At 40.3% G+C, this 24450-nt stretch overlaps 1 protein-coding gene across 1 annotated transcript in view; it reads right to left on the bottom strand.

Moving 5' to 3' along the window:
* The window catches only part of LOC136886442 (general odorant-binding protein 84a), a 50438-nt gene that overhangs the window by 10751 nt on the left and 15237 nt on the right, over positions 1-24450 (bottom strand). Inside the window, exon 3 of the mRNA XM_067159219.2 lies at positions 12726-12761. Coding sequence (XP_067015320.1) covers positions 12726-12761 — 36 coding nt within the window. The remainder of the gene's footprint in view (positions 1-12725; positions 12762-24450) is intronic.

Here is a 24450-nt window from a genome sequence, read left to right as displayed (position 1 = left end):
ATAAGGCCACTGCTTGACGGACTATATGAATATTTCTGTAACTTACTAATTGCACAAGCAATTATATTCACTTACATGTAAAATTAGGACAACGTTTATTGCTTTTAACCGCCATTTTACCTACAAGAAGTAAACAAAACATTAACGACAGTCATCTTTTCTCGCAAGTCACTGCTACCAAGATCGTATATTTCCTTCTTTACCTCAGGTTTAACTTGTACCTGTACCTGTACTTATGGCGCGACGCCCCGTTTTCGGGTCATGGCCTCCCCAGTTGCTCTCCGCCAAACTTGTCGATCTCTTGCAGCTACTCTCCAATTCCGGATCTTGAGGATATGTGCTGCGTCCTGATGTACACCATCTTCCCATCTGTTACGTGGCCTTCCCACAGGCCTTCCTCCTCCAAAGTCTCCTAAGAATACCTTCTTTGGGATTCGGTGTTCTTCCATCCTAATTAGATGACCTGCCCATTTAAGTCTCTTCATTCGAATGGCATGCGACAGGGGTGCCTCCCCATACAGCGAATATAGTTCATTGTTGTATCTAATTCTCCACTCCCCTTGTACGCATATGGGTCCATAAATTCTCCTCAGGATTTTCTTTTCGAAGGAATCTATCTTCTCCACGGCTTTCTTTGGGAGGGTCCACGTATCACTTCCATACATCACTATACTGCGAATGAGGGTTTTGTATAGCATAACTTTTAAGCTCTGATTTATATCTCTACTTCTGAAAAGTGGTAGTACTGCAAAGTATGCTCTGTTGGCAGCTTGAATTCTTGCCTGTATTTCCCAGGTTTGACTTAGGCCGGCCATTATAAGACTCAACATCGGTTTAAACTCAAGTTACAGTTTAACTCAATCTTCAGTTTAAACCCTCATTATAATACCGGCCCTAAGAGAGATAATGATAATCCACAGTCTGTTTCCAGTAGTTCGACCGGGTCACGAATGGAATGAATGAAGCCTCCATCTAGCGGCGAGGATAGGAATTGTGTCGCACTCCTCTGAGGCAATGTTTAATGACTGACAGATGAAATGAAATGATATTGGAGAGTGTTGCTGGAGTGAAAGATGACAGGGAAAACCGGAGTACCTGGAGACAAACCTATCCCGCCTCCGCTTTGTCCAACACATATCTCACATGGAGTGACCAGGATTTGAACCACGGAGCCCAGCGGTGAGAGGCCGGCACGCTGCCGGCTAAGCTACGCAGGCTGTACCGAAAGTGATGTAAAACAATATAATTTCATTTAGGGAATTCCATGCAATCATGGAACTGGCTACAAAGTATTTCAAGTTCACAGCGTGACCACTCACCAACGTCGTCGTGTGTAAACGTGAGTGAAAGGCAGAATCTAACGCCAGGAGCACGAAGTGTTGTTTCCATCAACTCTTGCTCGCAAGCAAAGTAGCTAATTCTGAGTTATTTACAGTCTTCTGAACTGAACAATATTGAATGAAGAAAGATAATGCTGTGGCCTCCAAACGAAGTTTACGGCACACTGAAGGGACGAGCAGGGAGGTAAAACGGTTTCTTTGTCCCATCCTCTGTCCTGTAAGAAGGCTCTGTAGTTAATAGAGCGCTGTTCTTGTGCCAATAAGACACGTGATTTACTCAACACTCTCAATAATTGGAACTATAAAGTGCACAGTAACGCCGGGATGAGTGGCTCAGACGGCTGAGACGCTGGCCTTCTGACCCCAACTTGGCAGGTTTTATCCTGGCTCAGCCTCACGTCGGTAGATTTACTGGTACGTAAAAGAACTCCTGCGGAACAAAATTCCGGCACCTCGGCGTCTTCGAAAACCATAAAAGTAGTTAATGAAACGAAAAACCATTATTATTATAATATATATATAATTCGCTGGGGCCATCAAGGACCACGTTAAGTCTTGTTGAATTTGACACTGAACTTGGCCTTCTTTAGAGCCCAAATTTCCCTCATTCTTTGTGAGTGGGCCTGCTTACGCTCCTCTGTCCAAGGGGCACCGCGTCTTCTCTTCGGTTGCTCGTCTCGGTTTAGCCCGTTCGTCAATATTTTCTTGCGGAAGAGATCTCTGTTAAGGGCGTCTTCAGCTGAGATATGTAGCATTTGCAGGTCTTCTTTGGTATTTCTAAACCAGGGAATTGTGGTTTTGGGGTTTGAATCAAAAAAGTGAAAGATTTCCTTAGTTAACTTTCTTTCGTCCATTCTTTTCAAATGGCCGTAAAATCGTGCCCGTCTTTTTCTGATTGTGTCGGTAATTTTCTCTATTTTGCTGTAGACTTCCTTGTTGGATCTCTTTTGATGGATTCCATTTCTGAAATTTGATCCCAAGATTCCTCTCACAATTTTGCGTTCTCTTTTCTCCAGTTCTTCAAGGAGTCCGTTGTTGGCATTTAGAGACAGGGTTTCGGCTGCATATAGAACTACTGGCTTCAGAACTGTTTCATAGTGACGTATCTTGGTGTTTTGGGAAAGGCATTTTTTGTTGTAGATTGTGCGGGATGTTTGGTAGGCTATTTCCAGTTTGCGTACTCACTCCTGAAGTGCTTCTTTGTCCAGTCCATTTTTCATGATGATCTCACCCAGGTATTTGAATTTGTCTACTCGGGTGATGTCCCCGTATTTTGTATGGAGTTTTGGTGGAGCCTCTTTGATGTTAGTCATTACTTCTGTTTTCTCAAGCGATATCTGCAAACCAGTTTGTTCGGCAATTTCCTTTAAAATTTCAACTTGAGCTCTAGCGGTTTCTATGTCGTTTGAGAGAACAGCAATATCATCGGCAAATGCTAAGCAGTCTGTTGCGATCCCCTTGGATTTGGTTCCTATTCTCAAAGGAATGTAGTTGGTTTCCTGTAATCTCACCCGCCAGGTTCTGATGATCTTTTCAAGAACACAGCTGAAGAGTATCGGGGATAGCCCATCACCTTGTCGGACTCCTGTTTTGATGTCAAAGGAATGCGAGAGACATCCGTGGAACTTCACCTTGGATTTTGTATCGGTCAGGGTGGCTCTAATTAATGCCAGCAGTTTCAAATCAACTCCAAATTCATTTAAGATGTTTAGCAGCACTTCCCGGTCAATGGAGTCGTACGATTTCTTCTTCTTCTTCTTTTCTTCTTCTTCTTCTTACATCGTTGTGCCCAACTAATAAAAGAAATGGCGTATGGCTTTTAGTGCCGGGATGTGTCCGAGGACTTCGGCTCGCCAAGTGCGGGTCTTTTGATTTGACGCCCGTAGGCGACCTGCGCGTCGTGATGAGGATGAAATGATGATGAAGACGACACATACACCCATTCCCCTTGCCAGGGGAAGTAGCCAATTATGGTCGAAATTCCCGACCCTGCCGGGAATCGAACCTGGCACCCCTGTGACACGGGTTAGCCGGTTAGCACGCTAACCATTTAGCCATGTAGCCGGACGTTATGCCCAATTGAGGAGCACGCTTGAACTTATTTTTCTGATGATTTTTCTTTCTTCCCTTACCAAAATCTCTTCTCTCACTGAAATTCTTCTTACGTTCTTCTGTCCAGGTTTTATTAGTTGCAGCTTTTGGCTCCGCGAAACAATGATTATTAATCAGTGTTCTGAAAGAAGATTGGTTCTTCACAGTTTCCTGCTTGATGTTGATTTCTGGAAGATCAGATTCTATTTCATTTAGCAAGTTGTTCTTGACTTTCAGTGTGAACACACGATTTAGAATTATTTTGGTCAGTCTATCATTGTTCTTTCTGAGAATGTGACCATAGGATTTCAACCTACCTTTACTGCTAGTGTCTGAGATTTTCTCAGTATGGAAATGAATTTCATGAGATTTCCGTTTCGTCTATACTCCATCTGTGCAGACTGGACCGAAAATTTTTAGGGACATTTTTCTTTCTTGCTTTTCTATATCTTTTATGGGTGATCTACCGTCAATGATTAAGGTTTCCGATGCGTATAACGCTTCAGGTTTTATTACTGTATTATAGTGCCTTAGTTTCTTTTTTCAGCATAATGATTTTTTGTTATATGTGTTTAAGTGATTCAATATGCTTTCTGTAATTTAAGAATTCTGGATTTCTCTCCTTATTTGCTTCACGATGTAGTCCTGAAGGTTGAATGCTTTCTCCAAGGTATCTGAATTTGTTTACTTGGGAAATTCGTCCAAATTTAATCATACTAGCATGTCCATCCACAAACCGAGAAGCTTCCATGTACTGAGTTTTTCATATGATATTTGAAGGCCTGTTTTGGCTGCAATTTCATGTAGGTTTTCGAGGGAGTGGATTGCTTCTTGCCTATTATTAGAAAGAATTGCCAGAGCGTGTGCAAATGCTAGACACCGCACGTAAATTCTGTTTTTAAGTTGTCTACCAAGAGTTATTCCTTTAACTTCTTTTTTCCAGGTTCTGATTACTTTTTCTAGAACAAGATTGAACATGAGAGGTGACAGTATATCTCCTTGTCGAAACCCTCTGTTGACATCAAACGCTCAGATATTCCTCCTAAGAATTTATCTTTGGAAGTAGTGTCAGTTAAGGTTTGTCTGATCACCTCTTGTTTTTCTGTCTACTTTAAATTCTTCGAGTATTTGAAAAGTGCCTATCAGTCTATGGAGACTTATGCTTTTCTAAAGTCTAGGAAGTCTACTGTTTGTCTAGTTTTGCGCATTTGTAAGATAGCTTTGAGACTGAGTATTTGTTCTGTGCATGATCTGCCCTTTCTGAAACCTGACTGGTATTCTCCAATGAGGTGACCTGTTTGTCTTGCAAGTCTTCTCAGTAGAACTTTGAGGAAAATTTTACAGGTAAATGATACCAAGGAGACACCTCTATAGTTGTTGATGTCAGTTTTATCACCTTTTTTTTGCGCAGTGGGTGAATTAGTGCACATTTTCACTCCTCAGGAATCTTTTCCGTGATCCAGATATCGTTGAGAATAGCATGAAGTTCTAAGGCAAGACTTTCGCCACCAATTCTCCACATTTCGGTAATTATGCCGGCCTCATCTGGAGCTTCGTTATTTTTCAGTTCATTTATTGTAATGTAGGTGGTTCTGAATCTGGATTTGGTGTGCATTTTTCAAAGGTGAGTTGTTCTCCAGGAGAATGACAGTTTAAAAGTTCCTGAAAATGGTTTGCTAACAGTTTGCAGTTTTCCTGTGCATTTGTTTCTAGAGTTCCATCCCGACGTTTGAAACAAGGGCTAGGTGTCTGATAATTTGATATTTCTTCTGTGAAAATTCTGTAAAAATTTCGTGTGTTTTCTTGTGAATTCCAGTTCAATTTTTGCCAAACTTCTGTGATTATATTTGTGTTTATCACATCTGATGACTTTTGAGGTTTGTTTCTGGATCTTAATGAATTCCTGCCACGTTTTTCCAGTTTTATGGGAATTCCAATCTCTCCACGCTTTCGTTCTAAGTTCTTCTGTTATTATTACTATTCTTTCTTGATTCTTTATGCCCAACTAAGCAGCGACTTTGAACTTACTGGTACTTGTTTGTTTTTTTCTTCTTCTCTTACCAGTTTCTCTTCATCCTCTCGCTGTATTACTTTTTACGTTGTTCTGTCCATCCTGTATTTAGTCGGGTGGGCTTTACAGAAAGTTAGTATTAGTGAATTAACGTTCTGAATTGTATTCTATCTTCAATGGTTTCTTCACTAACCAAATTTCATTTATGTCATCACTGATTTCTTTAGCCAATCATTGTGATCTTTTGCCGTTTCCTCATTGTATCTGTGAACTTTTCTGTAACTTGAGAGATTATTATTTCTTTTTCATCCAAATTCCATTTTCGCATTTTGGTCCTAAGATTTTCCTCAGGTTCTTGTTCTTCGATCCTTTTTAATTGGTAATTGCTACCAATTAAAATAGTTTCAGATGCATAAAGTGCTTCTGTTTCTGTTTCCACTACTGTCTTATAACCGAATAATCTCCATCCGATTATTTAGATAATCGAATAAAGGATCGAATTAGTTTCAAATATCATTTAGTTGTATCGCATAGGATATTCGGATGCGTCACGAATCACTTTTTCGGTTTAAGTGTGTCGAATGGATAATCGATTGAAATAGCGAATTACGTTGAAACTATTTTATTTTATTTTCAGAATCTTCCTCCACTCGGAGGCTGCCTAAGACAAAGAATACACATTCAATTTCATTCAAAAAAAAAAAAAAGTAATTAATGTCTCAGTCTGGCGAATACAAGTGGTGTCTGAATATCAAAAGAGAACCTCTGAGTGCTTTCAGCCCCCAGTCGATGAACTCCTTGGTACTGATGTTGAAGACCTTCTTAGGGACTGTTCCACTCGCACCGATCATGAGACCCCTCACTTCTACATCGTCCAGTTCGTATTTATTCTTATAATACGGCACTGTAGGCAGGTAGATAGACTTCTTTTCTCGATCCACTTCGTTTGGTTGGTCGGAGTGTGTTTCAAATCTTACTGTGGGGTCTAATAACATCGCTTTTTATAGATTATTTCCAAAGCATTCACTATTCAATTGTTTCATTCATTCAAATGTAGCTCCAATGAATAATCGAAAAAAGTCGAATGGAAAAATTCACTATTCGATTGCCTCATTGATTCGAATTGAGTTTCGGATGAATAATTGAAAAATAATCGAATGGAAAGAAATTCGCTATTCGATAGCCTCATTGATTCTAATGGAGTTTCGGATGGATAACCGAAAATTAATCGAAAAAAGTCGAATGGAAAAATTCACTATTCGATTGCCTCATCGATTCGAATGGAGTTTCGGATGGATAATCGAAAATTAATCGAAAAATGTCGGATGGAAAAATTGACTACTCGATTGTCTCATTGATTCGAATTGAGTTTCGGATGGATAATCGAAAAATAATTGAAAAAATAATCGAATGGAGAAAATTCGCTATTCGATTGCCTCATTGATTCGAATGGATAATCGAAAAACAATCGAATTAGAATAAATGAATAAAATGAAATAATCGAACAAGCGATTATTTTGTATTCGATTATCCCATCACTAGTTCTGGCCAATACAGCGTGCCCTTTCCGTCAGCTCGCAACTCTTTTGACTTTGCCGTAGACTTTTATTTGGTGGGCACTGTATTTTCATATCACAATTACCGAGCTCGATAGCTGCAGTCGCTTAAGTGCGGCCAGTATTCGGTATTCGGGAGATAGTGGGTTCGAACCCCACTGTCGGCAGCCCTGAAGGTGGTTTTCCGTGGTTTCCCATTTTCACACCAGGCAAATGCTGGTGCTGTACCTTAATTAAGGCCACGGCCGCTTCCTTCCCACTCCTAGGCATTTCCTCTCCCATCGTCGCCATAAGACATACCTGTGTCGGTGCGACGTAAAGCAACTTGCAAAAAAAAAAAAAAAAAAAAAAATTAAAACAAATTGCATATCACAATTCTCCACCACTGGGTTAAAAGTAAGAAATCTATGTAGAATTAATATATTTTGAGACTTGTGTGGTTTTGCATCTCTCTATCTCACTTTCCTACTGCTTTTCGCCATTTGGCCCTGTCTAGGAAGTTGGAGTTAAGGGTGCGGTTACGGAATACTTAGCGGCTACCCGCGCGAGCTAGCGCTGTATTTTTATACACAATGCCCAGTGCTGAAGCGTTTGTGAGCGACGCATCAAGTGGACCGCGGTTTGTAATTCTCATTTGACCACGCACGAGTGAAACGGTCCGCTGTCGGCTTCCTCGCGCCAGTTGAAGCTTGTCCGCAGAGTGGTAATCATATTGTTCTTATTATAATTCTACCGCTTTCCCTACACCCGTGCGGTCCCGGGTGGGAACTATATCGCACATGTGGGTTTGGTCGTGTTTTACGGCTGGATTCTCTTCCTGACGTCAACCGTAAATGGAGGGATGTAACTACTATTGCGTGTTTGTGTGCAGGTTGGTAGTGTGGTGTCTTGTCTGAATATGAAGAAGAGGGTTTTGGGACAAACACAAACACCCAGTCCCCGAGCGAGAAGAATTAATCAAACGCGGTTAAAATCTCCGTCCAGGTCGGGAATGGAACCCGGGACCCTATGAACCGAAGGCCTCAACGCTGGCCATTCAGCCAAGGAGTCGAACCAGACTGGTAATCATATATATTGCGAAAAATTAATAAACGAAGACAATTTTATTTCATTCCATTCCACCCAGATTTTAACTTTTTTTGAAAAAATATAGAAGATAAAATATTATTTTATCCTTAGTGTCACTGCAAGTTTCTCTTCTGCTAAAATGGAATGTTTTCCTGTGTCTTGTAATAAGGTCCCTTGTATGATCTAAAATATAGTAAAATATAATAATAATAATAATAATAATAATAATAATAATAATAATAATAATAATAATAATAATAATAATAATAATAATAATAACGTTATTTGCTTTACGTCCCACTAACTACTTTTTTGGTCTTCGGAGACGCCGAGGTGCCGGAATTTAGTCCCGCGGGAATTATTTTACGTGCCAGTAGATCTAACGATACGAGGTTGACGTATTTGAGCACCTTCAAATACCACCGGACTGAGCCAGGATCGAACCTGCCACGTTGGGGTCAGAAGGCCAGCGCCTTAACGGTCTGAGCCACTCGGCCCGGCTAGTAAAATATAACTGGCCTCCTTCGATAATGTTTGAGAATTTTTTGTTCGTTGTCTTTCGATGGAATTCACAGAGATCACGTCGATTTTCATAAATTGGATGCGCTGAATAACTTCGTCTATGTAAATATCTAGATTTAATAAAATTGTTTTTATATAAAAATAAACTAACTCTTCACCTAAGGAGAACTCTTATCGCTTGTAAAGAACTCGAATCCAGTCAACTATCGGCAAAAAGCGCGAAAACGTCCACTAGCTACTAGCATTTTAAAGCCCTAATAGAAGCGAGATATTTCGTAACCGCAGCCTAATGGTAAAACATTTGCATATGACTAAGGCCCGGATTTTTATGCAGTAACAGGTTAGATTGCAAACTAATTTGGTTAGTAGGAAGTGTCGGCCACCCGCTCTTCCATAATGTAGTAAGAGTAACATAAATTATAGGGGTTCTGATGGGCCGTATCTCTAATGTTTATGCAAACCCCCTAGCATAGTCGTTGTGAAGGTAGACTATACTTGCTACTTGCTTCAGTAATTTTGCACTCTAACCAATTAATGCATAAAAATCCGGGCTCTACATATGACACATTGCTGTTGGCAGGAAGTCTACAAGATTTACAGCGACTGACCGACTAAGTCGTGGAGGCAAGTGATCAGCATTCAGTGTGTGCAAGACACGTTTTAAATAGTAGTACCTCGAAAGCAACAGGAAGGGAACTTGTACAGGACAGAGTGTGACAAAGTACAAGTATTTAGGAACAACTGTGAACTGCAGCCAAGCAAGAAATGTATGCAGTAAAACGAGAAGAGTGTTCTGCAGCAGAGATCTTAGCTTACTCTTAGCTTGCATCTTAGCTTGCATCTTAGCTTGCATCTTAGCTTGCATCTTAGCTTGCATCTTAGCTTGCATCTTAGCTTGCATCTTAGCTTGCATCTTAGCTTACTCTTAGCTTGCATCTTAGCTTACTCTTAACTTGCATCTTAGCTTGCATCTTAGCTTGCATCTTAGCTTGCATCTTAGCTTACTCTTAGCTTGCATCTTAGCTTGCATCTTAGCTTGCATCTTAGCTTGCATCTTAGCTTACTCTTAGCTTGCATCTTAGCTTACTCTTAACTTGCATCTTAGCTTGCATCTTAGCTTACTCTTAGCTTGCATCTTAGCTTGCATCTTAGCTTGCATCTTAGCTTACTCTTAGCTTGCATCTTAGCTTACTCTTAGCTTGCATCTTAGCTTACTCTTAACTTGCATCTTAGCTTGCATCTTAGCTTACTCTTAGCTTGCATCTTAGCTTACTCTTAACTTGCATCTTAGCTTGCACCTTAGCTTACTCTTAGCTTGCATCTTAGCTTGCATCTTAGCTTACTCTTAGCTTGCATCTTAGCTTGCATCTTAGCTTACTCTTAGCTTGCATCTTAGCTTGCATCTTAGCTTACTCTTAGCTTGCATCTTAGCTTGCATCTTAGCTTGCATCTTAGCTTACTCTTAACTTGTACCTTAGCTTGCATCTTAGCTTACTCTTAGCTTGCATCTTAGCTTGCAACTTAGCTTACTCTTAGCTTGCATCTTAGCTTACTCTTAACTTGCATCTTAGCTTGCATCTTAGCTTGCATCTTAGCTTACATCTTAGCTTACTCTTAGCTTGCATCTTAGCTTGCATCTTAGCCTACTCTTAGCTTGCATCTTAGCTTACTCTTAACTTGCATCTTAGCTTGCATCTTAGCTTACTCTTAGCTTGCACCTTAGCTTGCATCTTAGCTTACTCTTAGCTTGCATCTTAGCTTGCATCTTAGCTTGCATCTTAGCTTACTCTTAACTTGCATCTTAGCTTGCATCTTAGCTTACTCTTAGCTTGCATCTTAGCTTACATCTTAGCTTACTCTTAGCCTACATCTTAGCTTACTCTTAACTTATTTCTTGCGAATGTCTCTGTCAGTTACCTTAGATGTCACCAATTATATTTTATTATAGTAGACTTCCATAAGATCTTAAGATATTAAAATTGAATGAAATTTTAAAAAATGACTATCGATGATGATGATGATGGTGTCATTAGTTCCGGAGTCACATTCTAAAATTTTTGCATCTGACGTGTACAATTTACGTTGCAGTTCACGAGATTATACACTAATTTTAACGTAATAAATGCATGCATTTGAAAGCTGATTGACTTGACTATACTCACCAGTCCAACCTTATCGAGGTGCTTTTTTGTTTCACTTATTTGTTTTGTTGTGTTTGGCAACCAAGGTTAACAACTACATCAAACTAATACAATGAAAGTTATTACGAAACAATTTCAACTATGAGCTTGCATTCGGGAGATAGTGGATTCCAACCCCACTGTCGGCAGCCATGAAGATGATTTTCCGTGATTTCCCATTTTCACACAAGGAAAATGTTTGGGCTGTACCTTAATTAAGACCACGGTCGCTTCCTTCCTACTCCTAGCTATTTCCTACCCGATTGTCACAATAAGACTTACTTGTGTCGGTACCACAAAATGCGTCCGCCTCTGTGGTGTAGTGGTTAGCGTGATTAGCTGCCACCCACGGAGGTTCGATTCCCGGCTCTGCCACGAAATTTGAAAAGTGGTACGAGGGCTGGAACGGGATCCACTCAGCCTCGGGAGGTCAACTGAGTAGAGGTGGGTTCGATTCCCACCTCAGCCATCCTGGAAGTGGTTTTCCGTGGTTTCCCACTTGTCCAGGCGAATGCCGGGATGGTACCTAACTTAAGGCCACGGCCGCTTCCTTCTTCCTTGCCTATCCCTTCCAACTTTCCCATCCCTCCACAAGGCCCCTGTTCAGCATAGCAGGTGAGGCCGCCTGGGCGAGGTACTGGTCATTCTCCCCAGTTGTATCCCCTACCAAGAGTCTCGCCCTTGTGGCGGTAGAGGTGGGATCCCTCGCTGAGTCCGAGGGAAAAGCCGACCCTGGAGGATAAACAGATGATGATGATGACGACAAAATGCTAATTGTTAAAACACTGCTTTTACTAACTGGTATTTTTCATTGATACTTTTAAGTTCTTTTTCATTGCTTACCGTATTGGTCCAGGGCAGTTTTAGCATGCGGGGTTAGCGCCACATTTAGAAGGGCTGGATTTTCTTTTTATCCCTGTCCATTAGCGTCCAGCTTTCTGACCCATACAATCCAACACTCCATACAGATGTTTTGTATGTTGTTCTTGTTCTTATCATTTTTGGTTGCAATATTCATACCTTGGTCTACCCCTACCGTTCTTACCGCCTACACTTCCCTCAAAAACCAAGTGAACAAGTCCTGGGCATCTTAAGATGTGCCATACCATTCCATCTCTTCTTCTGGTCAAATTTAGCCAAATCGTTTTCATTTCAGCAATTCGATTCAGTATCTCTTCATTCGTGATTCGATCTATCCATCTCACCTTCAGCATTCTTCTGTAACACCACATTTCAAAAGCTTCTATTCCCTTTCATTCTAAGATAGTTATCGTATATGCCACGCTCCAGACAAAAGTCTTCTAAAACATCTTTCTAATTTGTTTATCAATGATCGAACTGAGCAAATGTATTTTCTTTAGAAAGACCTTCCTTGCTTGTTCTAGTCGGTATTTTATGTCCTTCTTACTTCTGCCATCGTTAGTTATTTTACTACCCAAGTAACAACATTCGTTTACTTCCTTTAAGACTTCATTTCATAATCTAATATTTTCTGGATCACCTGACTTCGTTCGACTGCATTCCATTACTTTTGTTTTGGAACTATTTATTTTCTTCTTGTATTCTTTTCCCAGACTCTGTCCTTACCATTTAACAATTTCACCAGATCTCCTGCAGTCTCAGATATAATAACAATATCATCGGCAAATCTCAGAGTTTTGATTTTCTCTCCTTGGAATTGATTATTTCTTGCGAAAGTCTGTGCCAGTTACCTTAGATGTCTGCAATGATATTTTCTTATAGCAGATTTCTATAAGGTCTAAGATATTAAAAATGAATGACTTTTTAAAAATCTGACTGCCAATGATGATGATGATGACATTGGTTTCAGAGCCACATTATAAATATTCTGCACCTGACGCATACAATTTACTTTGCAGTCCATGAAATTATACAGTGACTTGAAAAAATAAATAAATGCATGCATTTGAAAGTTAATTAACTTGATTATACTCACCAGTCCAGCCTTATCGAAGATACAGTGCAGGAAACACTGAAATGGAAGAAAAGAGAACATAAAATCTCAAGTAACCTGTGTCGTGTGTGTAAATAAATATAAAAAATAGTTTCACGTGTAATGATGTCACCATATAGTATTACACCTGAATATTTGTTTACGAAATAGTTTTATTACATACTGTAATGAATTTGACTTCTTTCCACACTCAAAGGTGTACAGAAAATGACACTTTACGCTTCAGTATCTACTTTCCGTACGATTTTCTTTAGAAAGTGTTTGTGGCTGGCACACTTATCAAGAGCTTTTCTCATTGGTTCAAATTCCCTCTCGAGTATTGATTTTTTGATTTTCCTACATGTCTTATCATTTGTTCACGTCCTATTGTATCGATTCTGCTGATCACGGCCAATTTTGTCATGTACGATTTGGATGGTACCGTGCCAACATTATTTATAAAATTATCTGTATATTAAAAGAGTTTACTAAAAACAGCTTTGGCAAATCCGTCCATCCGTTCTACTAGACCGATTTACTTCATGTTAGTTTTGTTCTCTCCGGAATTACCTCCCGGTAAGTTATGAGACATCGATAAGTCTCTTAAGTTCAGCCAACTTTGAATACTCATAAAATAAAATTATTGAATGATCACTCCAATAATTGCCAGCGAAAGCTTACCCTAACCCGCAATGCAGTCTGTATTGTCTGCGATTTCATCCTTAGTAATGCCATTTCATGCAGCCATGTTTGATTACTACCTATGAAGCCAGAGAGTATACACTTCCTCTGATCACAGAAGAATACTCTTCGCTGCTAGATACTCTTTCATTCTCTAGCCTTTCCCAGCTTCCAAATATATTCAACTAATGGCAGAACGTTCCTAATAACATACATGCTTCTGACAGAGAAAAGTCTACGTACAAACAGACCTCATCATGACATACGCCTTAGACGTTATCTGGGAACACCTATCGAAGTTGCAGTAGAAAGAGTGAAGGCCATGTATCTTAAGAAGTTTCTCTGCCTGGAAAGAAAGAAAAAAATAAGAACAACGCTCCTTTGAGACTAATCTATGAGCTCACAACACAACCGTTCTATGTAGAAGAACTGCAGGATTAAAAAAAAGGCGAATATATGGATGCATTTTTACCAAACAGACGGTTTGATGACTTCAGAATGGATTAATTTTGACTACGAACTGCGCCATACCATAACGCGTTTCTTAAATGTTCATAAAACCATTGAAAAAGGGCAGGCAAAACAATATGACTACGCCAGGCATATCAAGACGAGTTGTGACCTATTTTTAACACTTTCAGACCGAGTACGCACAATTGTGCGGGTTCGTATTTTTATTTATGTCTGAGCTTATTTGAAGGTTTCTTGGCGCTAGACCGGACTGCATGTACTTCAGCTGTTTTTATTTAGTACTTGACCACCAGGGGGCAGGAATGAGAGTTTAAAAATACAGTTCATTAGCAATATGGCGGGAAGCAGTAATGCCTAAAGTAAGTACTTATTTATTGCATTCATATTAATCTAGAAGCTTTACTGAATTTCAGAATATAATCAATGAAGTGTGTAGATTGTGTAGCAAACGTAAATTGTGAACTTACAACATCGTACGTAATACCATGAGGTTTTGAATGTTGATACGCACATGTGTGCGGGCTAGGTTTCCTTACAGGCAATGCAAGCAGGAGTGCTGGGTGCTGTCACAAAAAGGACTGTGAAAGCAAAACTTGTACTCTGCATGAGAAATGTAATGTATAGGATTTTAATTGTTTAAAATCGTTCCACACTGTAAAATAGAACATTTGATCATGTTCATGTGCATATTCACATGTACAGAGTTGAATTTTTGTAATTTTTTACTTTTTGCAAGTAGTGAATGAAGTCCTGACACGCACAATTGTGCGGGTGCTTTTTTCAGATGTTAATTTTTATTTTGTAGAATTAACTAAAAATATATGTATTTAAGAGCATTTTAGTCAGTTTTTGGCGTACAAACAAAAATTCACACCGCCAGTTTTCTTTCAGGTCTGAAAGGGTTAAGGAATGGTGCGGAGCAGCACGAGTCCACTAGTTAATTTAAAATATTGTAAACAAAGTAAAATATTGCACACAACAGCCACTAAAGTGATAAGTAAAGCACGGATTTTCATGCGGTGATAGGTTAGATTGCAAACTAATTTGGTTAGTAGGAAATGCCGTCCACCCGCTCTTCCATAATGTAGAAAGAGTAACATAAATTATAGGGGTTCTGATGGGCCATACCCCTAATGTTTATACAAACCCTATAGCATAATCGTCGTGAAGGTAGACTATACTTGCTTCTCGCTTCAGTAAGTTTGCATTCTAACCTATTAGTGCATAAAATTCCGGGCTCTAGTGATAAGTATACTTGTTTCGGAATTCCGTCCGAGCCTAAACATCTCACTCGTAATGTAAAACATTACTTGCCATGGCAGTTGCTCAAATGGCTATTATATGAAGAGTTCCGATAAATCAAAATGAAAATGAATGTATCAATAAAGGAATGGCGAGGTTCAGATATCTTTTGAGAAGACTGAAGTCATTACTAGTATGAGAGATTCAGCCACAGTGCGAAAAACAGTGTACGGGAGAATCAACAAGGTTAATAAACTTAATGTTGCCATTGATGCTTCCACGGCCCATACTTATAGACATGTATGGGCTTTTGGGCTTATGCCGGGTCAAGAAAATAAGGTAAAATTCTTTACGTTTCACAGAGAACGGTACTTTGCGTCATCAGAAGAAAATCTCGACTGTCCACGAAAAACGCTTCTTAAACAATTAAAATGTAAATAGCTAGATGAAATAATTGAGCTTAATGGGCTCGATAAGGAAGCAAAGGGATCAAGAGCAAGTAAAAGTACAACTTGCATACCAGCTGACTAATGATACCTGCAATAAGAAGAAACTCTCAAGGAAAACTAAAATCAAACACTACAACATAGTAACCAAACCAGAGTCTGTCTGCCACAGAATGCATGCTCTCTATGAAAACCGGTGAAATAGAAGAGCGAGAGAAAGGAAAGGAAAATATTAAGGAAAATATGGGGAGCAGTAAAAACAGAGGAAGTAGAGTTTAGACATAGGTGGAATAGAGATCAATACAAGGACGAAGGAAATGAAAGGATGGATGTCAGACACGAACAGAAAGAGGAAAATAAATCTTTTTGGTCACAAAATGAGGATCGATAACAGCAGATTGAAAAAACGTGTGTCTGGTTAAGTGGCTCAGACGGTTGAGGCGCTGGCCTTCTGACCACAACTTGGCAGGTTCGATCCTGGCTCAGTCCGGTGGTATTTGAAAGTGCTCATATACACCAAATTCATGTCGCTAGATTTACTACGGAACCTAATTCCGACACCATGGCGTCTCCGGAAACCCTTAAAGTAGTTCGTAGGACGTAAAGCAAGTAACATTTATAATAATAATCATTAATACAAAACGTGTGTTTAACCATAGTTACAAGGGTGAGAAGGGCAAAATGTGGATCCAAGGGGTAAAAACAAAATTGACATAAATTGGAATAACAGACGATTAAGGTTTCCAGGAGAAGGAAAAGAGGAAAGGTAATAAGAGCGTCTGGACACAAGAGAGGAGGAAACATCAAAGTGAAAGGATAAAGAAGTATTGCAAGTCAAGAAAGGAAGGGTCAATATGAATGGACATTATTACTTTCCGTGGTCCTTAGTTGGACAAAACCGAAAAGAATTATTATTATTTATTTATTTATGTATTTATTTATTTATTTCATTTTATTTATTTATTTATTTCTTTCTTATGTCCTACTAAGGAGCTCGATTGAACTTCTTTAGCTGATGTCCTTGCCTTTTTCTTCTCCCAAAATCTCTTCATCTTTTCGCTGCGGCTTTTCTTGCGATCTTCTGACCAGGTTTTGTTGGTGGCAGTGCTTGGATGATGTTTAAAACGGGGATTGTCGACTAACTTTCTGAATTTAGATCTGTTGAACACGTTTTCACCTGTGATGCCTATTTCCTGAAGATCTTTTCCAAACTTCGAGCAGCCAATCGCTTTTTACTTTCATTCATAGGGCAAGGTTCAGAATTATTTTTGTCAATCTCTGATTACTCATTCTGAGAATATGTTCATAAAATTTCAAAAGTCTTTTCCAAAATGTGTCTCAGATTTTCTCTGAGTCTTGGTATAGTTTATGAGATTTTCTTATCATCCAAATTCCCCCTGTATAGAGTTCTGCAAAAAATGTCCAGCCGGGCTGAGTGGCTCAGACGGTTGAGGCGCTGGCCTTCTGACCTCAACTTGGCAGGTTCGATCGTGGCTCAGTCCGATGGTATTTGAAGGTGCTCAAATACGTCAGCCTCGTGTCGGTAGATTTACTGGCACGTAAAAGAACTCCTGCGGGACAAAATTCCGGCACCTCGGCGTCTCCGAAGACGGTAAAAGAGTAGTTAGTGAAACGTAAAGCAAATAACATTAATATTATTATTAAAAATGTCTTTAAGATTTTTCTTGCTTTTCTACAGCTTTAATCAATGATCTGCCCCCCCCAATGATCAGTTTTCAGATGCATTTAGTGCTTGATTACAGCGTTATAATGTGTTAATTTTGCATTTCGCCATATGAATGTTTTATTATATCTGTTCCAAGTGAGTGCGTATGCTCTCTATAATTTCGAGACCCATTCTTTATTATCACATGTTTTTACATCGTTACGCCCTACTTAGGAGCTCGAGTGAGCCAGCTTAGCTGATGTGTTAGCCTTCCTCTCCTTCCAAAAATCTCTTCATCATCTCGCTGAGCTGCTTCCTTCGTTCTTCTGTCCAAGTTATAGTGTCTCTGCGGTTGAGTTTGTCTTCAAACTGGTGATTATCGATTTTGGTTCTGAATTTTCATCTGTCCTGTACAACGTCTTCCGAGATGTTGGATTTCCTGGAGATCTGTTTCAATTTCTTGGTTTTATATGAAAGGGCCAGGTTGAGAATTATTTTCGTTAGTCTGTTACTGCTCATTCTGATAATGTGTCCATAACATTTCAATCGTTTTTTCCGAAAAGTGTGAGATTTTCTTTCAGATTGACAACACATTTCCTGAGATGATTTCTCCTCCATATTCTCTCTATACAAACAGGGACAAAAATTTGTCCTTAAATTTTCCTTTCCTGTTTCTCTATGTCTTTGCTTAGAGATCCTCCACCAATGATTATGGTTTCTGAAGGCATATCACGCTTCAGGTTTTATTACTGTATTACTGTATTTTTTATTGTACCCGTTCCCAGAGATCCTGTAAGCTTTCCGTAATTTAGAAATTCTTTCTTTATTTGCTTCGCGGTTTAAACCAGAGGGCTGAATAAGTTCTCCCAAATATTTGAATTGGTTCACCTAAAAGATTTTGCCGAATTTACAGTAGTTATCATAGGTTGTCCATCTAAGTATCGTGAAGCTCCTTGAATGTATTGAGTATTCTCATACGAGATTTGAAGTCCCGTTTTGATGGCAATTTCGTGCAGTTTTTCAATGGAATGAATTGCTTCTTGCCTGTTATTGGAAAGGATTGCTATATCATCTGCAAAGGCCAGACAGTGCAAGTGAATTCTATCTTTAATTAGTCTGCCAAGGGTTATTTCTTTAATTTCCTTTTCTCAGCTCCTGATTACTTTCTCAAATACGAGAACGAACAGTAACTCCTTCACGGACTCGGTGTTAATAGTAAAAGGCTAAGATATTTCACCTAGGAATTTAACTTTTGAAGTAGTGCTAGTTAATATTTGTCTGATTAATGCCCTTGTTTTTTATCCACTTGAAATTCTTCTAGAGTATTCTAAATTTTTCGACGGTCTATAGAGTCATATGCTGTTTTAAAATCTACAAAAGTAACGAAATTTTCTCTGGTTTTGCGTATTTGTAGGACAGTTTTATGATGAAGTATTTGTTCTGTACAAAATCTTCCTTTTCGGAAACCTGCCTGGTATTCACCAATTAGATGTTCTGTTTGTTACTCAAGTCTAGTGAGCAGGGCTTTGGAAAAAATGTTGTGTGCAACTGGTATTAAGCTACTTCCTCTATAACAGGGTTGGCCACAACGAAGCTCGCGAGCCGCATGTGGCTCTTGAGTCAGTAGCAGCGATGTGCGCCTTAACGTTATTTAATGATTTCAGATCACTTAAACCTTCATTTTCATTCCTGGAAAATCCTTTCGCTGTTGATGTTGCTGGCGATGGCTGTCCTGTTTCATCACCAATAACAAAGGATACAGCAGCTGTAGAGTTGGAGCTACTAGAACTGCAAGAGGACGAAGGAGTAAAAGGACTCAAGCGCAGTGGCGTTTCTACCATAGAATTTTGGAAGAATGCTCCAGAAGAAAAAAAAAACACTAACAAAAGAGTGGGCTAAGAGACTTATCTCAATCTTTGGGACTACATAAGTGTGTGAATCACTGTACTCAACGCTTAAATTCAATAAATCTAAATATCGATCTGAACTAACTGATGAACATTTAAGTAAACTTAAGCGAACTGCGCTTATCAATTACCAGCCAGATTTCAGAAACCTAACAGCAAAAATGAACACTCGAAAAAGCACTTCCGAAAGGTAAAATCTCTTCCTTGATGTGTACCTCAACAATAATGTTCTGTGTCTCTTCATTTTATAAACCATTTTCTAAATATGCTCTCAATTTTGTCTCCTAAATTTCCGGCTCTCAAAATTAAGGTTAGTGGCCACCCCTGCTCTATAATTATTGATATTGGTTTCATCCCCTTTCTTGTGTAGTGGACGGATTGGCGCACATTTCCGATCTACAGGGATTTTTTCAGTGATCCAGATGTTTTCAAGGATGGAGTGGATTTTCCTGGCTACGCTCTCAGCTCTTATCTTCAGCATTTCGGCAATTATACCATCTTACCCTGGGGCTTCCTTATTTTTGGGACCATGGATTATTTCTATGACTTCTTCCAATGTTGGGGGTTCTGAATCTTGATTAGATGAGGTGTTTCACAGGTGAGTTGTTCTTTAGGGAATTCACAGTTTAAAACATCCTTGAAATGCACTGCTAGAAGTTTGCAATTTTCTTAATTATTCGTTTCCATCCGCGCGTTTGAGGCAAAGACCAGGTGCCTGATAATTTGATAATTCTTCTCGGAAAGTTTTATACAATCTTGTTCAATTTCTGCCAATATGTAGTGATCATATTTGCGTTTCTCAGACCAGATTATTTTTTATGTTTGTTTCTGAATTTTGGTGAATTCTCGCCAGGCTAGTTCAGTTTTATGAGAATTTCATTTCTGCCAGGCTTTAATTTTAAAGTTTATGGCCTTGTCGCAGGTTTCACTCCACCACCTATGTTTGCGTTTCCTGGGTGGTGTGCTAACATTTTGAGAAGCCTTCAAAAGTGTATATTTGAGTTCCACCCAGTTCGAAGGATTGTGAGTAGGATACTTTCAATGAAAGTACTGGTGTTCTATTTAAGAAATTCCTGATCGACGCGCAGGTTTTTAAAAAATTCTTGGTTTGGACCTGTTTGGTTGAAATTTTACCTTGATTAAGGATAGATAGTGGTCAGAGTCAGATCCTCCGTGGCTCAGGCGGCAGTGCGCCGGACTCACTGCTAGGTTCCGTGGTTCAAATCCCGGTCACTCCACGTGAGACTTGTGCTGGACAAAGCGGAGTGGGGACAGGTTTTTCTCCGGGTACACCGGTTTTCCCCGTCATCCTTCATTCCAGCAACACTCTCCAATATCATTTCATTTCATGTGTCAGTCATTAATCATTGCCCCAGAGGAGTGCGACAGGCCTCGGCAGCCGGCACAATTCCTATTCTCGCCGCAAGCTGGGGGCTTCATTCATTCCATCCCTGACCCGATCATTGACTGAAAAAACAGTTTGTAGGTTTTAATTTTCATTGTCAGTGGTCAGAGTCAATGATTCACAATGATTCCTTCTTTAACTTTAATATTCATAATTTCTTTTCGATTGTTCTTGGAAATAGCCAGATGATCTATTTGAAATTCTCCCAAGTGAAAATTTGGCGATGTCCACGTCTTTTCCTTGTGTAGAAGCGCCCGGACATGTGTTGACATTAATTTGAATTCAAAATTTTTGCAAAAGTCAATTAATCTTTCTCCAATTTTACTAGTCCTATTGTGCGCTGGGTATAGTCCTACAGTAGTCCTGAATTTCTTTTCTCTACTGATTTGGGCATTATTATTATTATTATTATTATTATTATTATTATTATTATTATTATTATTATTATTATTATTATTATTATTGGTGTACAAGTAGCGTACCTGTCTTTTATTCCAAGGTCCTGATTTCGTTTTTCGGCCAGTTAAACGATTTTAATTCTGTACTGAAGAACAGAACGTGGTTCACTTGATACAAGATTTTCTCAAGCTCTTAGTTACATGAAGAAAGCGCACAGTGAGAAGATGGCGCTACTGACCTAGTGTACATAGTCCTGGGGCCGATGACCTTGATGTTAGGCCCCTTTAAACAACAAGCATCATCATCATCATGTACATAGACCAACACTGGTAGCAGAACGTGGTTCACTTGATATGAGATTTTCTCAAGCTCTTAGTTACATGAAGAAAGCGCACAGTGAGAAGATGGCGCTACTGACCTAGTGTACATGGACCAACAATGGTTGTCATGGCTACAATGGTCACGGGAAATTAATGAAAATTCCAGATTGACCTCCAACCCAAAAAACATATCCATATTTAAAGTACTGCACATCGAAAGCTTATCACAAATATTTATATGCATTACGTCGAATTTGCGATTATTTTGTGTGAACCTTACTCATACTATAAGGCAAATTCCGTCCCCACACCTAATTAGGCCCCCCCCTAGGGATTACCTGTTTGCGCGGTTGGTACCTGATGTTTAGCCCGTCGCCTTGTCGTGAGAGTTGGTTGTGGGCACCACGTTTACTTTCCGTGTACAAGGAGGATTCATTTTTCGTTCTGAGCTGAGATAGTTCAGCATTCAAATTAAGAGGCTGTTATTCCTAGAGTGAGCACTGATATGTGTGTGAAATACTGGACTGCATTTCAGTCGTGTGGTGTAGTTCCACATTAAAGGCATTCGATCCCTTTTTCACCCCTTTTCACCCCTCCTAGTGGTATTTTCCGAAAACAAAAATATACGCGTTTCTTTATTTTTAAAGGATTCTAAATACCAAATTTTACATCTGTAAACTTTTAAAGTTTTGAGATATAGATACACTCATTTTAAAAATTCACCCCCTTTTTAACCCCCTTAGCGACGGAATATCAAAAATCATCCCATAGCGAGCACCTACATTGTAATATAAATGTATTCTCAGAATTTCATTGCTTTATGTCCAGTAGTTTTGGCTCGGCGATGATGAATGTGTCAGTCACCCCGGCATTTGCCTGGTGTGAAAATGGGAAACCACGGAAAACCATCTTCAGGGCTGCCGACAGTGGGGCTCGAATCCACTATCGCCCGATTACTGGATACTGGGTGAACTTAAGCGACTGCAGCTATCGAGCTCGGTACCTATAGATTTCTAGTCTTGTCTATAATATTCCTGAATGTCTCAAGTCCAAATCTGCTAAGGGGACGAAATATGTGCCCGTTACGTCTATGATACACCCATTTAAGTCTGTGCTTGTTTTGCTCCAATGATAAATGTTCATCATCATCATCATCATCTGTTTACCCTCCAGGTTCGGTTTTTCCCTCGGACTTAGCGAGGGATCCCACCTCTACCGCCTCATGGGCAGTGTCCTGGAGCTTCAGACTCTTGGTCGGGGGATACAACTAGGGAGTATGACCAGTACCTCGCCCAGGCGGCCTCACCTGCTATGCTGAACAGGGGCCTTGTGGAGGGATGGGAAGATTGGAAGGGATAGGCAAGGAAGAGGGAAGGAAGCGGCCGTGGCCTTAAGTTAGGTACCATCCCGGCATTCGCCTGGAGGAGAAGTGGGAAACCACGGAAAACGACTTCCAGGATGGCTGAGGTGGGAATCGAACCCACCTCTACTCAGTTGACCTCCCGAGGCTGAGTGGACCCCGTTCCAGCCCTCGTACCACTTTTCAAATTTCGTGGTAGAGCCGGGAATCGAACCCGGGCCTCCGGGGGTGGCAGCTAATCACGCTAACCACTACACCACAGAGGCGGACATGATAAATGTTACGAGCCTCAATTCCCTCCAACACTTAATCAAGTTAGAGATCTACGAAACCTGTTGTTCCTAGTTTTAAATACGATACCTTGTTAAATCTTACAGTTTAAACCCTATTGTCTTAAGAGAACTGAACATAATCTTGCATAAGGAACAGGTGTGAGTCATTAAAAGTCTTACCTCAATGGGAAGTAATTGGAGCGTGATAGAGTGCAAGGCGAAGGTTATACAGTATCGTTTACAATTGAATGGGTCAATTACAGCACGACCGTCGTAAAATAAATCAGAAATTCAGACAGATACCTGCTTTGTTATTAAATCTAGCAAGTGTACTGGTTATGCCTCATGAGGCTGTCATCTTGGGAAGATATCTCTGCGTATGGTTATGAGGGTATTTAGGGGTTGTAGAAAGGATGTGAATGACAGGGGGTATAAATCACTGGTAAGACCTACAAATGTCCGCCTCTCAGGCTCGGGTTCTATTCCCGGCTCTGCCGAGAAATTTGAAAAGTGGTACTAGGGCTGGAACGGGGTCCACTCAGCCTCGGGAGGTCAAATGAGTAGAGGCTCAGCTATCCTCGAAGTAGTTTTCATTGGTTCTCAATTCTCCTCCATGCAAATTCTGGGATGGTACCTAACTTAAGGCCACTGCTGCTTCCTTCCCACTTCCTTGTCTATCCCTTCAAATCTTCTCATCCCGCCCCCCCACAAGGCCCCCGTTCAGCATAGCAGATGATGAGGCCGTCGGGCGAGTTACCGGTCCTCCTCACCAGTTGTATTCCCGACCAAATAGTCCCCCCGGACCCAGCGAGGGAGCCCTCCTCTATCACCTCAAGGTGAGTGTCCTTGGGCGTGAGAATTTTGATTGGGGATACAACTGGGGAGGGGAACCAGTGCCCCACCCAGGCGCCCTCACCCGCTATGCTGAACAGGGGCCTTGTGGGGAGTTGGTAAGAATGGAAGGAATAGACAAAGAATGAGGAGGGAAGCGGTCGTGGCCTTAAATTAGGTACCATCCCGGCATTTGCCTGGACGAGAAGTGGAAAACCACGGAAAAATACTTCGGGGATGGCTGTGGTGAGAATCGACCCCTCTCTATTCCGTTGACCTCCCGAGGGTGAGTGGACCCAGTTCCAGCCCTCGTACCACTTTTCAAATTTCGTGGCAGAGCCCGGAATTGAACGCGGTCCTCCGGGGGTCGCAAGTAATCACGCTAACCACAGAGGTGGTCTAATTTCTATACTACATTATTGTTCCAACGACAAACGTCCCCGGGACGTGGAAAGTTTTATTCGGATTCTGGGAAGTCCTAGGAAATTCGGGCGGGTGCCAACCCTGCGTTCCTGTCCTCTCATCCAAAGGCCGCCATTACATTTGATATAATATCGAAGTGTGAAAAATGTACACAAAGTGTGGCAAATATCAGTGAAATATGTCATTAAATATGTAATATTTATATTCATAAATTATATAATAATTACAAGTTCGTGTCTGTGGTGTAGTGGTTAGTTAGCTTGAGAAGGACCGTTCAACATCGCAGGAAGTTACTGGTACATATT

The sequence above is a fragment of the Anabrus simplex genome, chromosome X, assembly GCF_040414725.1.
Source record: "Anabrus simplex isolate iqAnaSimp1 chromosome X, ASM4041472v1, whole genome shotgun sequence".
NCBI classification, from domain to species: domain Eukaryota; kingdom Metazoa; phylum Arthropoda; class Insecta; order Orthoptera; family Tettigoniidae; genus Anabrus; species Anabrus simplex.
Note: the sequence above shows the minus strand (reverse complement) of the source record. Positions and strands in the feature narration are given on the sequence as shown.